This window comes from Astyanax mexicanus, chromosome 4 (genome assembly GCF_023375975.1).
Source record: "Astyanax mexicanus isolate ESR-SI-001 chromosome 4, AstMex3_surface, whole genome shotgun sequence".
NCBI lineage: Eukaryota > Metazoa > Chordata > Actinopteri > Characiformes > Acestrorhamphidae > Astyanax > Astyanax mexicanus.
The window spans coordinates 17,215,964-17,227,450 of NC_064411.1; the positions used below are offsets into that span (position 1 = coordinate 17,215,964).

At 35.8% G+C, this 11,487-nt stretch overlaps 3 protein-coding genes across 4 annotated transcripts in view; 1 reads left to right on the top strand and 2 right to left on the bottom strand.

Moving 5' to 3' along the window:
* LOC125801678 (zinc finger protein 160-like) overlaps nt 1-11,487 on the bottom strand; it is a 289,977-nt gene that overhangs the window by 75,571 nt on the left and 202,919 nt on the right. The window lies entirely within an intron of this gene.
* The window catches only part of LOC125801360 (zinc finger protein 239-like), a 151,085-nt gene that overhangs the window by 45,486 nt on the left and 94,112 nt on the right, over nt 1-11,487 (top strand). The gene's annotated exons all lie outside the window — the stretch shown is intronic.
* Nucleotides 113-7,561, bottom strand: LOC125801450 (zinc finger protein 154-like). 2 transcript variants are annotated; one of them, XM_049478206.1, is made up of 2 exons: nt 7,472-7,561; nt 113-3,441 (listed from the first exon to the last, which is right to left on the bottom strand). In XM_049478206.1, exon 2 carries the CDS (start codon nt 3,305-3,307, stop codon nt 2,471-2,473), a length of 837 nt encoding a protein of 278 aa, XP_049334163.1. In that variant the 5' UTR covers nt 3,308-3,441; nt 7,472-7,561; the 3' UTR covers nt 113-2,470. The 2 variants fall into 2 exon arrangements, with proteins under 2 accessions (XP_049334163.1, XP_049334164.1); XM_049478207.1 differs by lacking the exon at nt 7,472-7,561 and adding an exon at nt 6,155-6,310.

The window sequence follows — 11,487 nt, forward strand, 5'->3', positions numbered from 1 at the left end:
TAAATTAATTAATCAAATTAATTAATAACACAAGTCATCTCAGGGTGTGGCTTCTACAGGTGACAGGAATTCTCATAACCAAGTTATCCAGAAAACACACTGAAATTACAGGTTTTGTAATATAAAAGTATTTTATTAAAAGTCATAAATGTAGCCATTAGATATCAAACCATAGTGTAGAACGATAAATGAGAACTAAAAGAACAAAGACGTTATAATACTGGTATGAAAGGAATAAAAATTACTAGAACTATTAAGTGAGGATTTCTAAATAAGGGTCTAAATGTAATGAGGTCAAAACAATCAAATGAGAACACCAAAATATGTAGATAATTAAGATGTTTTAGGACCTACAAAGTTCATCCTTCTCGCCCAACAACTGAAAATGAATCTATACTAAGAAAAGAGGACAATAACCAAACTAGACTTGACCAACCGAAACACCAATTCTTGAAAGAAATACCCAAACTGCCTGACGTCCACAAAGGGGTCCCCATCAGTTCCGTCTGCTGTTCAAACCTCTTGATCGGCTTGCATCTTGCACCCCTAGCAGGTCCCACGTGGACCCATCCGCAGGGTAAAGATAGTGCTCTGTGGGCCAGCGGCGCACCTGGTCGACACCCACTTCTAGTCTCTGCACAGGGAGAACCTTTCCCCTGAGCTGGCTCGGCTGGCGTACCCTTTCGGTGATCCGTCGGTTGGTCTAGTTGGTTTACTGAATTAACTATTTTGGCGAGCAGAAGAACTCCGTAGATCATAAAATAGCTTAGTTATTTTAAACTAGAATAACTAATACCATTATGCTTGAAAAAGGTTAAATGAGTTGTACTAAGAATGCTAAACTAAGCTGACTAAACTAAACTAGTAAAAAAAACTAAACTCCAAACTCCTCTCTGTCTATCCTTCCTCCATCTCTGGGCTCCCTACTCTCTCTTCTCCAACTGCTCTCTATCTGCCCTCCTCTCCTCAACTGACTCCAAAACTCTCTGCCCATAACTGACTGAGTCTGTAGCTTAAACCTGCTTTGGACCTTAAGCTACGATTGGCTCTGTGGCCCAAGTGTCTGTGTTTTAATTGGTCTAGGAGCAATTTCAAACTTTGGCGAGGAAGATGATCTGTTCACAAAGGGCCATAAAACACCCCCACATGGTCACCATGCTTCAGCTAGTGAAAGATTTTTTTATTTTACTAATAGACCAAACCAAAAGAAAACTCAATTAAACAGTGGATCAAAATACAGTCTTCAGCATACCAGTTTGTGAGGATAAATTCAGGAAACAACAATCTTACCATCACAAGATAATCTTAGAAATACAACAATGGATGGTACCTTGTCAAAAAGAGATCAAGAGTCATGTTATTATTTAAACCCAATTAAATCACGTAAAAGATACAACATGGTTAAACTACTAATAACCAAATATAGCTAAATTATCAAATGCTAGTTAAACCTTGCTGATTCAGACTTCAATAGGAAAATTTAATCAGGACATATCCAAACACATATACCAGAAGTGGCATTTGGTAAATATCTGTAAAACACCTTTTTTATATAGTCAATCTATATTTTAAGTAATTCTTAGTGAAAAATTACATTCCCTCTGCAGTGAATGTTTAGACAAAGCTGCTGGCCGGAATTTACGACCGTGGGAGAGGTTGGTGAAAAAGAGTCGCTTATCAGCCCACTGACTTGTGGTCTGCAATGTTAAAAATGGAATTCCAAGCTTAGAACATTTCTCCTAACTTCATGAATCTTATTTCTAAGTGATTGCAGAAATAACTAAGCACAAACCCCTTAATTGGTATGATATTTGGTGAATTTACAATTTCCAATACATTCATTAAGTCTTGGACACTCTCTCAAGTCCGGCAGTCCCGTCCTTGTCCTGGTGATGGTGCTGTTGGCAAAACCACAATTGTGCACAGTTCCAGATGTTTAAACATTAACGGTCCTAAATCCAGGTTTACGACTGACAGCGTCTGTAGGAATGTCAAAAGAATTTAAAAATGTTTACCCTAAACTTGCATTCAGGGCTCTTGAGCGAGGCTGAGTGAAGAAATAGTCAGGAAACGTCATTTTGAAATTTAAGGCTGTTTGAAAAAGATTACTCCAAGGCTTTTAGAGTGTTCTGGGGGTTGAAGTTCCTTATAGACCATAAAGTGGGGGTAGTGTGTGTGTGTGTGTGTGTCCAAGCGATGCAGAAAACCTCTGTTTAGTCCACTACACTGTGTTTAAAACGTATTATACTACAACACATGTTTAACTAAGTGGTGGAGATCTCTGAGGGCATGAACAAATGTAGGTATTTAAACATACATGAAAACATAACGTGGAATTCTATAAATATCATCCCTGGATAAGAATATTTTTTTCTGAACCAATAAAAAGGCATTGGTAAATGCACTGGTGCAGTTTGAGATTACACTGTTGAGTAAAACACTTCCCAAAGTCTGAGCACTGATACAGTTTCTATCTTGTGTGAATGCGCTGGTGTTTTTTGAGATTACTCTGATGAGTAAAACTCTTCCCACAGTCTGAACAGTAATATGGTTTCTCTCCTGTGTGAATGCGCTGGTGGATTTTGAGACTACTCTGTTCAGTAAAACTCTTCCCACAATCTGAGCAGTGATACGGTTTCTCTCCTGTGTGAATGCGCTGATGTATTTTGAGAGTACTCTGTCGATTAAAACTCTTCCCACAGTCTGAGCAGTGAAACGGTTTCTCTCCTGTGTGAATGCGCTGGTGTTTTTTGAGAGTACACTGTCGATTAAAACTCTTCCAACAGTCTGAGCAGTAATACGGTTTCTCTCCTGTGTGAATGCGCTGGTGTTTTTTGAGAGTACTCTGTAGAGTAAAACTCTTCCCACAGTCTGAGCAGTAATACGGTTTCTCTCCTGTGTGAATGCGCTGGTGTTTTTTGAGAGTACTCTCGAAAGTAAACCTCTTCCCACAGTCTGAGCAGTGATACGGTTTCTCTCCTGTGTGAATGCGCTGGTGCATTTTGAGAGTATTATGTTGAGTAAAACTCTTCCCACAGTCTGAGCAGTGATACGGTTTCTCTCCTGTGTGAATGCGCTGGTGTTTTTTGAGAGTACTCTGTTCAGTAAAACTCTTCCCACAGTCTGAGCAGTGATACGGTTTCACTCCTGTGTGAATGCGCTGGTGTTTATTGAGATTACTCTGATGATTAAAACTCTTTCCACAGTCTGAGCAGTGATACGGTTTCTCTCCTGTGTGAATGCGCTGGTGTTTTTTGAGATCACTCTGTTTAGTAAAACTATTGACAGAGTGCTGATGTTCCTCCATGTCGGGACTTTCCTCTGTTTCCTCTGTCTGTTAAATGTATCAAACAATTTCTGTGTGTTCTGGAGATTCTTCAGGATGGCTTGTGCTTCACCTCTTTCATAGATTTCAGTAGAAATCCTATAATATTTTCATTTCTGAAAAGAAAAAAAAAGAAGAAATAATTTAGTGTATTAAAATAAAAGCTTGTTAAGTAACTGAAATTAATATATATATATATATATATGTAACAGTGTTAAAAGTATATATAAATAGTTAATAATATATAAATTACTGCAAATGAGTTCAGCACCACCTGCTGGTCAAAGGCTGCCAGTTTTTAGTATAAAATGAGTGCATGCTGGGAGACCCCAGCAGTCTGAGATATCCCTGCTGTGGGTGAGTTGGCTCTCTACAGAGCTCCAGTAAAAATCACTAAAATAATAAAATAAGTACTCAGTGCTAGTATATTTTAATACTTAACAGCTCTAAACGACTATATAATGAATGTGCATGTGTTAGTTACATGGATTAAGTCATTTTTGTGTGCCAATTAGCTAGCTAATTAAGCTAGCTGATTTAGCTAACAGGCCACATGTCTCTGTTGCTAACAATAGCTAACTCTGTTTAGGCTGGCTAAGCTGACCAGAAACTGATCTGATGTGTTATGTGAATGCTGAACTCGTTGCAGAATAAAAATACCCATCATCCAAACCATGTGGTGTCCATCCTTGGGGCGGGACGGAGTATGAGAGGTCACATATATATATATATGGGAAATACTGGGACACCTTTATATTACCATAAAAGCTTCTGTACTTTTGTCTCATTCTAAATCCATAGACATTATAATATGAAGTTTAGCTCGTTCTGCAGTAGACTGTCAGCAGGCTGCAGCCGCAAAATATATGTAGCATAAACTCTGCTGCTGTCCACTACTGAATACCATGTTTGACAAATACTTTAGTATCTCACTTTACACTGAAATACACTAATCCATATAATTAATACTGTACTATATTGACTTCCCTTTTTGCTTACAATAAAGGTGTCTCATTTTATCTTATAAATATCTTTATCTGTAATGTCCCAACTTCATCTCCGGAGCCAGAGAGCAGCAGAAGCTCCGAGACCTGCTGCAGTTTTACAGAAGCTAACGTTACCCACAATTTCATTAACTCTAACTAAATGTTAATTAGTTTCTGAACAATATGTATCATGTTTTTTAGTCTTTTTACGTTAGCTCAGCCTAGCTAATGAATTAACATTTTCCCTGAATTTTCAATTCCACCTTAAATATCATAACTTCTTATTGGTTGACTTGGAAATGTAGCTACACATTTAGTAAATAAAAGACTGTAGATTTGAAAAGCGATATGACTATTTAAACCCATGAAGTGTTTTTCAGCATTTCACATAGAGATGGGCGATATTACCTAAAACAAAATATTTTTACCTACTAAAAATCAAACTACAAACGGTTCAAAACTATATTTACCTTTATTTTGATTTCACCTAAATTTCTTATATGGAGTTCAAGTGCATCTGGATGGCAAATAATACCATTATAAATAGTGATTATATATATGCAAAAAAAATTAAAGGAACACTTAAACACAATGTGATAACTGGAAAACAACATGTACTTTTTTTCTTTTTACCTGAGTGGCAGCTGCAGTTAAGACAGAGCTGAATAAATAAATCAAAATAATTATAATTAGTAAAAAAAAATAATAGGACTATCTGATATACTGCTAAATGAATAAACAAAAATCTCTCTAATAATAATAATAATAGGATTAGCTGATATTCAGTTACCAACTTAGCGACTTTGTCGCTATATAAAGCGACTTTTCAGACCCTCTAGCGACTTTTTTTGTAAGATGTAAGATTTCTCTGAGATGAACACGCGCTCTTCAGTTACTGTCCTCGCGCTGCAGCGGGCGCTGCCGTTAGCCCCGCCCACACCACTCACAGTGCAGTCTGACTGTCAGAGCACACACACCGCTCCACCAACACACTGTAAATAAACTGCGCGTGCCCACAGCCGCCGCTGACTGACCCCGCTCTGTATTTACAGAGCAGAAGTATAAATATAACTGTGTCTTCAGAGTGACACGAACAGAAATCACTTAATTTAACTCACACAGTCTCAGTCATTCACTCACCTCACTCACCACATAGCCTGTCACTCACCTCCTCCACAGTCTGCCTCTTTATAAAAAGCTAAATATCTATTGAACCATTGAATAATTTGTCTATGATAGGTTTAAAAATAAAGAAAACTTAAGAAAACGCAAATAAATAAATAAATAAACTAAAAAAAAATGTAGAATAACAGTTCCGACTAACTGCTGCTCTTATAATAACATTTAAGAACATGGCAAAAAACTAATTTATGCAATTCACGTAAAAATGAAGTTATTGTAAAAAAGTTACATATTTAAAAAGCAACAGAAGTTTTTCATATGTAACATTTCTAACACATTTATGGTGTTTTTTACACACTTTTTTCTCTCCCACAACCCTAATCCTTTACAGCTTCAAAAACATGTATTATGCAAATTAGGCGATGGCGTCATTTAGCGACTTATAGCGACTTTTAGGACAGCCAATAGCTGAGGAGTTGGCAACACTGTATTATGCTGGTACAGACAGTGGAGGGAAAACTGAGCCTCGTGTTAGTCTCACTTAACTTCTAACAGAGAAGAGAGAAATAAGCTCATAAACTCTTAACTATTACCTAAATCAGTGAATTCTCTACAAAAACACTTTTTAATCTGCCTTATAGTCGAATTAATAGCAGTATTTTTAACTTAAAACATGTTTTTAACCACTATTTACTCATAAAACACGGAGCTCAGCACCTACCCGCAGCACAGAAACACACAGACCGCTGCTGAGGTACGGTGGCTCAGAAAGACCAAACGTAGCGTAACTGCAGTTCACCACTAAACAGCAGGGGCCGCCAAAACTTCATTTAACAGCATTAAAGTGCCTCATTTTATAAAGTTCATCTAAAACAAAGGTATTTTATTACTCTGTTACACTTACAACAGTAATAAACGCTGTAAAATAGTTAAGTTATACTTTAATTAATTCTTAGAAGACAAGTTTAGACATTATTAACCATTAAAATACATTAAACATATGGCTAATTAGATTATATTAATATAGTTACAGTAGAACTTTATTACTGTGCTTCACTTGCTTCAGTAGTAAATATTATAGCCAAATAACAGATTATTATATTCTGTTTATTCCCAGTTTTTCCATTCTGATAAAATATATGATTTTGATGTATCTTCATTCACAATTTCAAGTCTCGTGTGTCGTGTTATTATAATAATAATAATAATAATAATAATTATTATTATTATTATTACATGTATCAGTTAAGGGGCTGTTTAATAAAACAGTTTAGCTAAAGATACTGTGAACATTTAAACATGATTTTTTAATTATGTTTATTATTACAGTAAAATAGTGAGTTTTCTGTTAAATCATTAAGCTAATAATTATTATAAAAACACAAAGTGAAATTCCACTTTACGCAGTCTTGCCTGACCCTTACCTCACTACAATAATTTCTAAAACTAATTATTTCTTTTTAAATGTAATATTTAACAGGCAGGCTTTTATTTTGACGGGAAAGTCACGGAGATGCTGCTGCACCAGACATTCCAACACACGCCCCCTGATCACCACGCAGAATAAGGAGTAAAGAGCTCAGCGGATCTGATCCACATTCAGACTCAAGAACTCAAGAACTGGAGGATCTTTTCTGGTTCTGATCCGCTATCAGTCTGAACCCAGAAGTAGATCCATGCTGAGACTGGACCACTGTGCGTTTGGAGACCCTGATTTAATGACTGATCCAGATCAGATTTAACCCACATTTATCTCAGATTTAGTTCAGTTTTATCTCAGATTTAGTTCAGGTTTATCTCAGGTGTGTGTTAGTGATGTGGGGGAGGGGGGGCAGGAGTGTGAGGCTCCGTTATCCTGTGTATGATCTGTAAAGCCCCCCATCCCCAGCTCCACGACCCCCTACTCAAACCCCCCTCCTGAGATCCAGTGCTGGTGGAGTAAATGCTGCACGTGCTGAAGGTGGTGTTGGTGTAGGAGTGAATGTAGAACAGCGTGTTCAAGAGAGAGATAGAGAGAGAGAGAGAAACTTCTCCGTACCTTCTGAGGTTCAGCTGATCCGGCTCTTACTCCGGCGCTACAAACTCCGGAAGCTCAGCCTCATCCGGGTTATGTAGAGCCCCGCCCCCTCCCCCGCTATATCTCATTATACGCCATCACCGCTAGAGGGAGCCCGCGAGGGAGTCCTCAATGCATGGAGCTGAATGGAGCTAAACAGCTAAAACTCTCATTTAAAACACTGTATAACTACTTCTCTGGGATTTTTCTTTAATTTTACAAAGTACAACAAAGTATTTCACTAAAATAGGAAAGAAAACCTACCCCTATATTTCCATTTTCTACAACTAATGTTTTTATTTAGTAAATGTACTAGCATTACTGCTACTGATGCTGGAGTTACACACAGAACTCATTTTAAAGGATTTAAAACTGCAGTTTAAAAGCAGTTTTAATAATTACCTCTGCGGTGATGAAACAGTTATAGTTGTTCTGTTTTGAGGAAATTAGTAAAAATTTTACTCTATAAAGTATCAAACATTTATAAATTCTTACTTTGCTAAAAAATAATATTTTTTAAATGTTTGATACTTTTTTTGAATCAAAAATTATTTATACGTTTTTATACATTCCAAACTCTGTCAAGTGGCTTGAGATTCAGAGCAGATTCTGAAGTGAGTTTTTTCCTCTATAGAGATTCTCTGATTGCTCCTGTACAACTCCAACAAACAGCACTTACTAATTACTATGGAAAGATCAGTGCTGTTGTTAGAGCACCAATTGTTACATTGATTGCGGTAGACACTTTTTTTTAAATCTAAATTTAATTTCAAATATTATGGTTACATTTTATTTACATTTACCTTCTTGATGTCCTGCAGGTTCTTGAAAAGGAGATCGTACTGCAGCAGATCTTGTTTGTTGCTCACCTTGTCTAAAGTCTTACTATTTATGTATTCTGAAATCTTTTCATAAATTGAGGTCATTCACAGCTCCTCCCTGTAAAATCACTCTCTGACATCACAATGGACCATCCTGATTTCTGTATAGAAGGGTACTTCACACTTGTAAAAGCATTTAAAACTTCATATTCAAATATCAGTTTTTAAACTAATTAAATATAAAATAAAAAAATATTTGTTTAAGAGTTTATTTGTTTATAGGAGGGTGTTTTTTTTTTACTTTTCCAGTAAGTCCAGTAAGCGTTCTCATTCTACTACAAAATATTGACCAATTTTGATAGAATTTATTTTACATATTAGAGGAAGAAGTTACTGATGTTGAAGAATACGTTTGCCAGGTTATATCTGGTTTTGTGTAGAAATATGAGACAAACACCTCTGGTTGCTTGAGTTACTTAAAACTACCCAACAAATAGAACTTACCAAATTTTACTCAAGGGTCAGCACTATTTTTACAATTGTTAACAATTGTGACATTTCTTTTCAACGCTTTCTTTAAAACAAAGATCCATTAGAACTAAGAAATCTTATATGTAAGAGTACTTTACACCAAGAAACGCTATATTAAAAAATAATTCTTAATTTGATTAGTTATGTTGGTATATAATATAATAAAATCATGTAGTCCATATTTAATTTAAAACTGAATAATAAAATTTGATTACTGAAAATGAACCGAATAAGGTGAGCTTTCAATTGATCAATAGTAACATTTTGACTACCCCAAAGAAAAGGGATTTTTTTGTGTGTCTTGTACAAATTTTGTATACATCCGTGTTGTTTTGGGTCAATTTGACCCCACACTGTTTAGCTTTATAAACATATAAAAAATATCAGAATTTTACACATTTGTGTTGAATGATGTGAAGGTCAATATGACATGCAATTTTATAATCTTCAGCAACTTTAGATCCCTAAAATAACATAATTATAACTGTATTAGTGCAAAAAACACTGACAGTTCACAGGACAGGGGGGCGGGGAAAACATAATTCTCATGAGAACTTGATATTTCTCATTCTGTGGAGGAATATATTGTTCCTACAAACATATTAATAGTTCACACAACATAGTGGAAATGCAGAGATATAAAAGGTTTCACAGCAGCTTCAGCAGCTCTTTCACCATGACAGAGACATAGAGGAGAATGTGTCTGAGAAAAAGGAAGACTTTAGAGAGGATCCTGATTATAATGAATCCTCATCTGATGAGAATGAGTCCTTTACTGTAGTCTCTCAACCAATAGAAAACAGACTACCTTCCAAAAGTAAAAAGTTATTATGGTCTGTCTCTCCACTTGGAGAAAATGATAAACTTAGTGCTGCTAATGTAATCAGAATAGTTCCAGGTCTCAGCAGATACGCTGTCAGCCACGTCCAAACATAAAATCAGCATTTGAGTTCTTCAGAACACCATCAATCTAAAAGGATAAACTACTGTAGATGATACGTTTAGAGGGAGGTGTGTGTTGGAAAGACTTGGATTTAATCCCACATGAAAGTCTACATTGTGTTGATCAGTTTGGAGAGTACAAGTCAAAAGGAGAAGAAAGAGCAGGTGTTTGGGCTGCAGACAGATCCAGCACGTCTCTAAACACAGTCCATGTCTCCTCCGTGTCCTACGCTTCAATAGCACAGAAACAAGGCAGGACTGATGAGATCTTAATAAACTCAGCAATATGGGATGAATGGAACAAGTAGGATCTTCTTCTTTACAATCCAGACTCCCATGTGACTGCGCATGAATTTCTGCTCGTTTGTTTTTTTCCTGTGGTCAAATTGGACCCAAACATAATACTTGTTACTATTCAAGAGAACATTAAATCTTTTTCATTACAAATGTTTTTTTAATGACTATTCAAGTAGTCAACAAACAAATATAGCATGTGACATAAACTATTACATTATATTACATTTGGCAGACGCTTTTGTCCAAAGCGACTTACAATATTGAAGTGCAAATAATAGAAGAGGTTAAGTACAAAAATAATAGAAGTTAAAAACAAAGCATCTATAGATAGGGCCTTAAGGAGGTCAGAGGGAAATAATGGGATAGAGGAGTAGAGAAGAGGAAGAAGGAGATGAGATTAGAATTAGTTAGTTTGTTAACTTGGGTAAAATGTTCTTAATATATAATAATTTTTTGTAGTTTGAAATTGCTGGGGTCAAATTGACCCCAAACATAAAAGGTGTTAGTAAATCTGAAGGTAACAGGAGGGTTAAAACTACCCAAACAAATGGCACTTACCAATTTTACTCAAAGGTCAGAACTATTGTTAAAGTAGAAATTGTGACATTTCTTTTCAACACTTTCTTCAATACAGAGATCTATTAGAACTATAAAATCTTTACGATTCTTTCAATATGTAAGAGTGCTTTACACCAAGAACCCATATGTTAACAAATGATTCTTAATGTGCTTGACTTGGTTCTCACTGTTGATGGTTTACAAGTGTGAAGTACCCTTCTATACAGAAATCAGGATGGTCCATTGTGATGTCAGAGAGAGATTTTACAGGGAGGAGCTGTGAATGATCTCAATTTATGAAAAGCTTTCAGAATACATAAATAGTAAGACTTTAGACAAGGTGAGCAACAAACAAGATCTGCTTCAGTACGATCTCCTTTTCAAGAACCTGCAGGACATCAAGAAGGTAAATACAAAGAAAATGTAAAATAATATTTAAATGAAATTTAGATTAAAAAAAAAGTATCTACTGGAATCAATGTTACAATTGGTGCTCTAACAACAGCACTGACCTTTTCATAGTAATTAGTAAGTGCTATTTGTTGGGGTAGTTTGAAGTGACTCTAACAACGAAATACATTTTTCTGATAAACTGCTGCACATTTCTATCTCTTCTATCTCTGAGTGTCACTTTAACTGTAGCCATCTTACCTAAATTCAAATGTAAGTGCTAGCAAGTTGGGGCATCACTTGAAGTTTACCATCAACAGTGAGGACCAAGTCCATCTGGTACAACTTTAGCATTTATTACATACAGTGTTAAAAAGATTGTATCAATTTAGTGTACATTTTTGAACAGTGTTAACTTGCATGGTAAATTTTGTCAGTACAAAATTGTTTAAATATTCA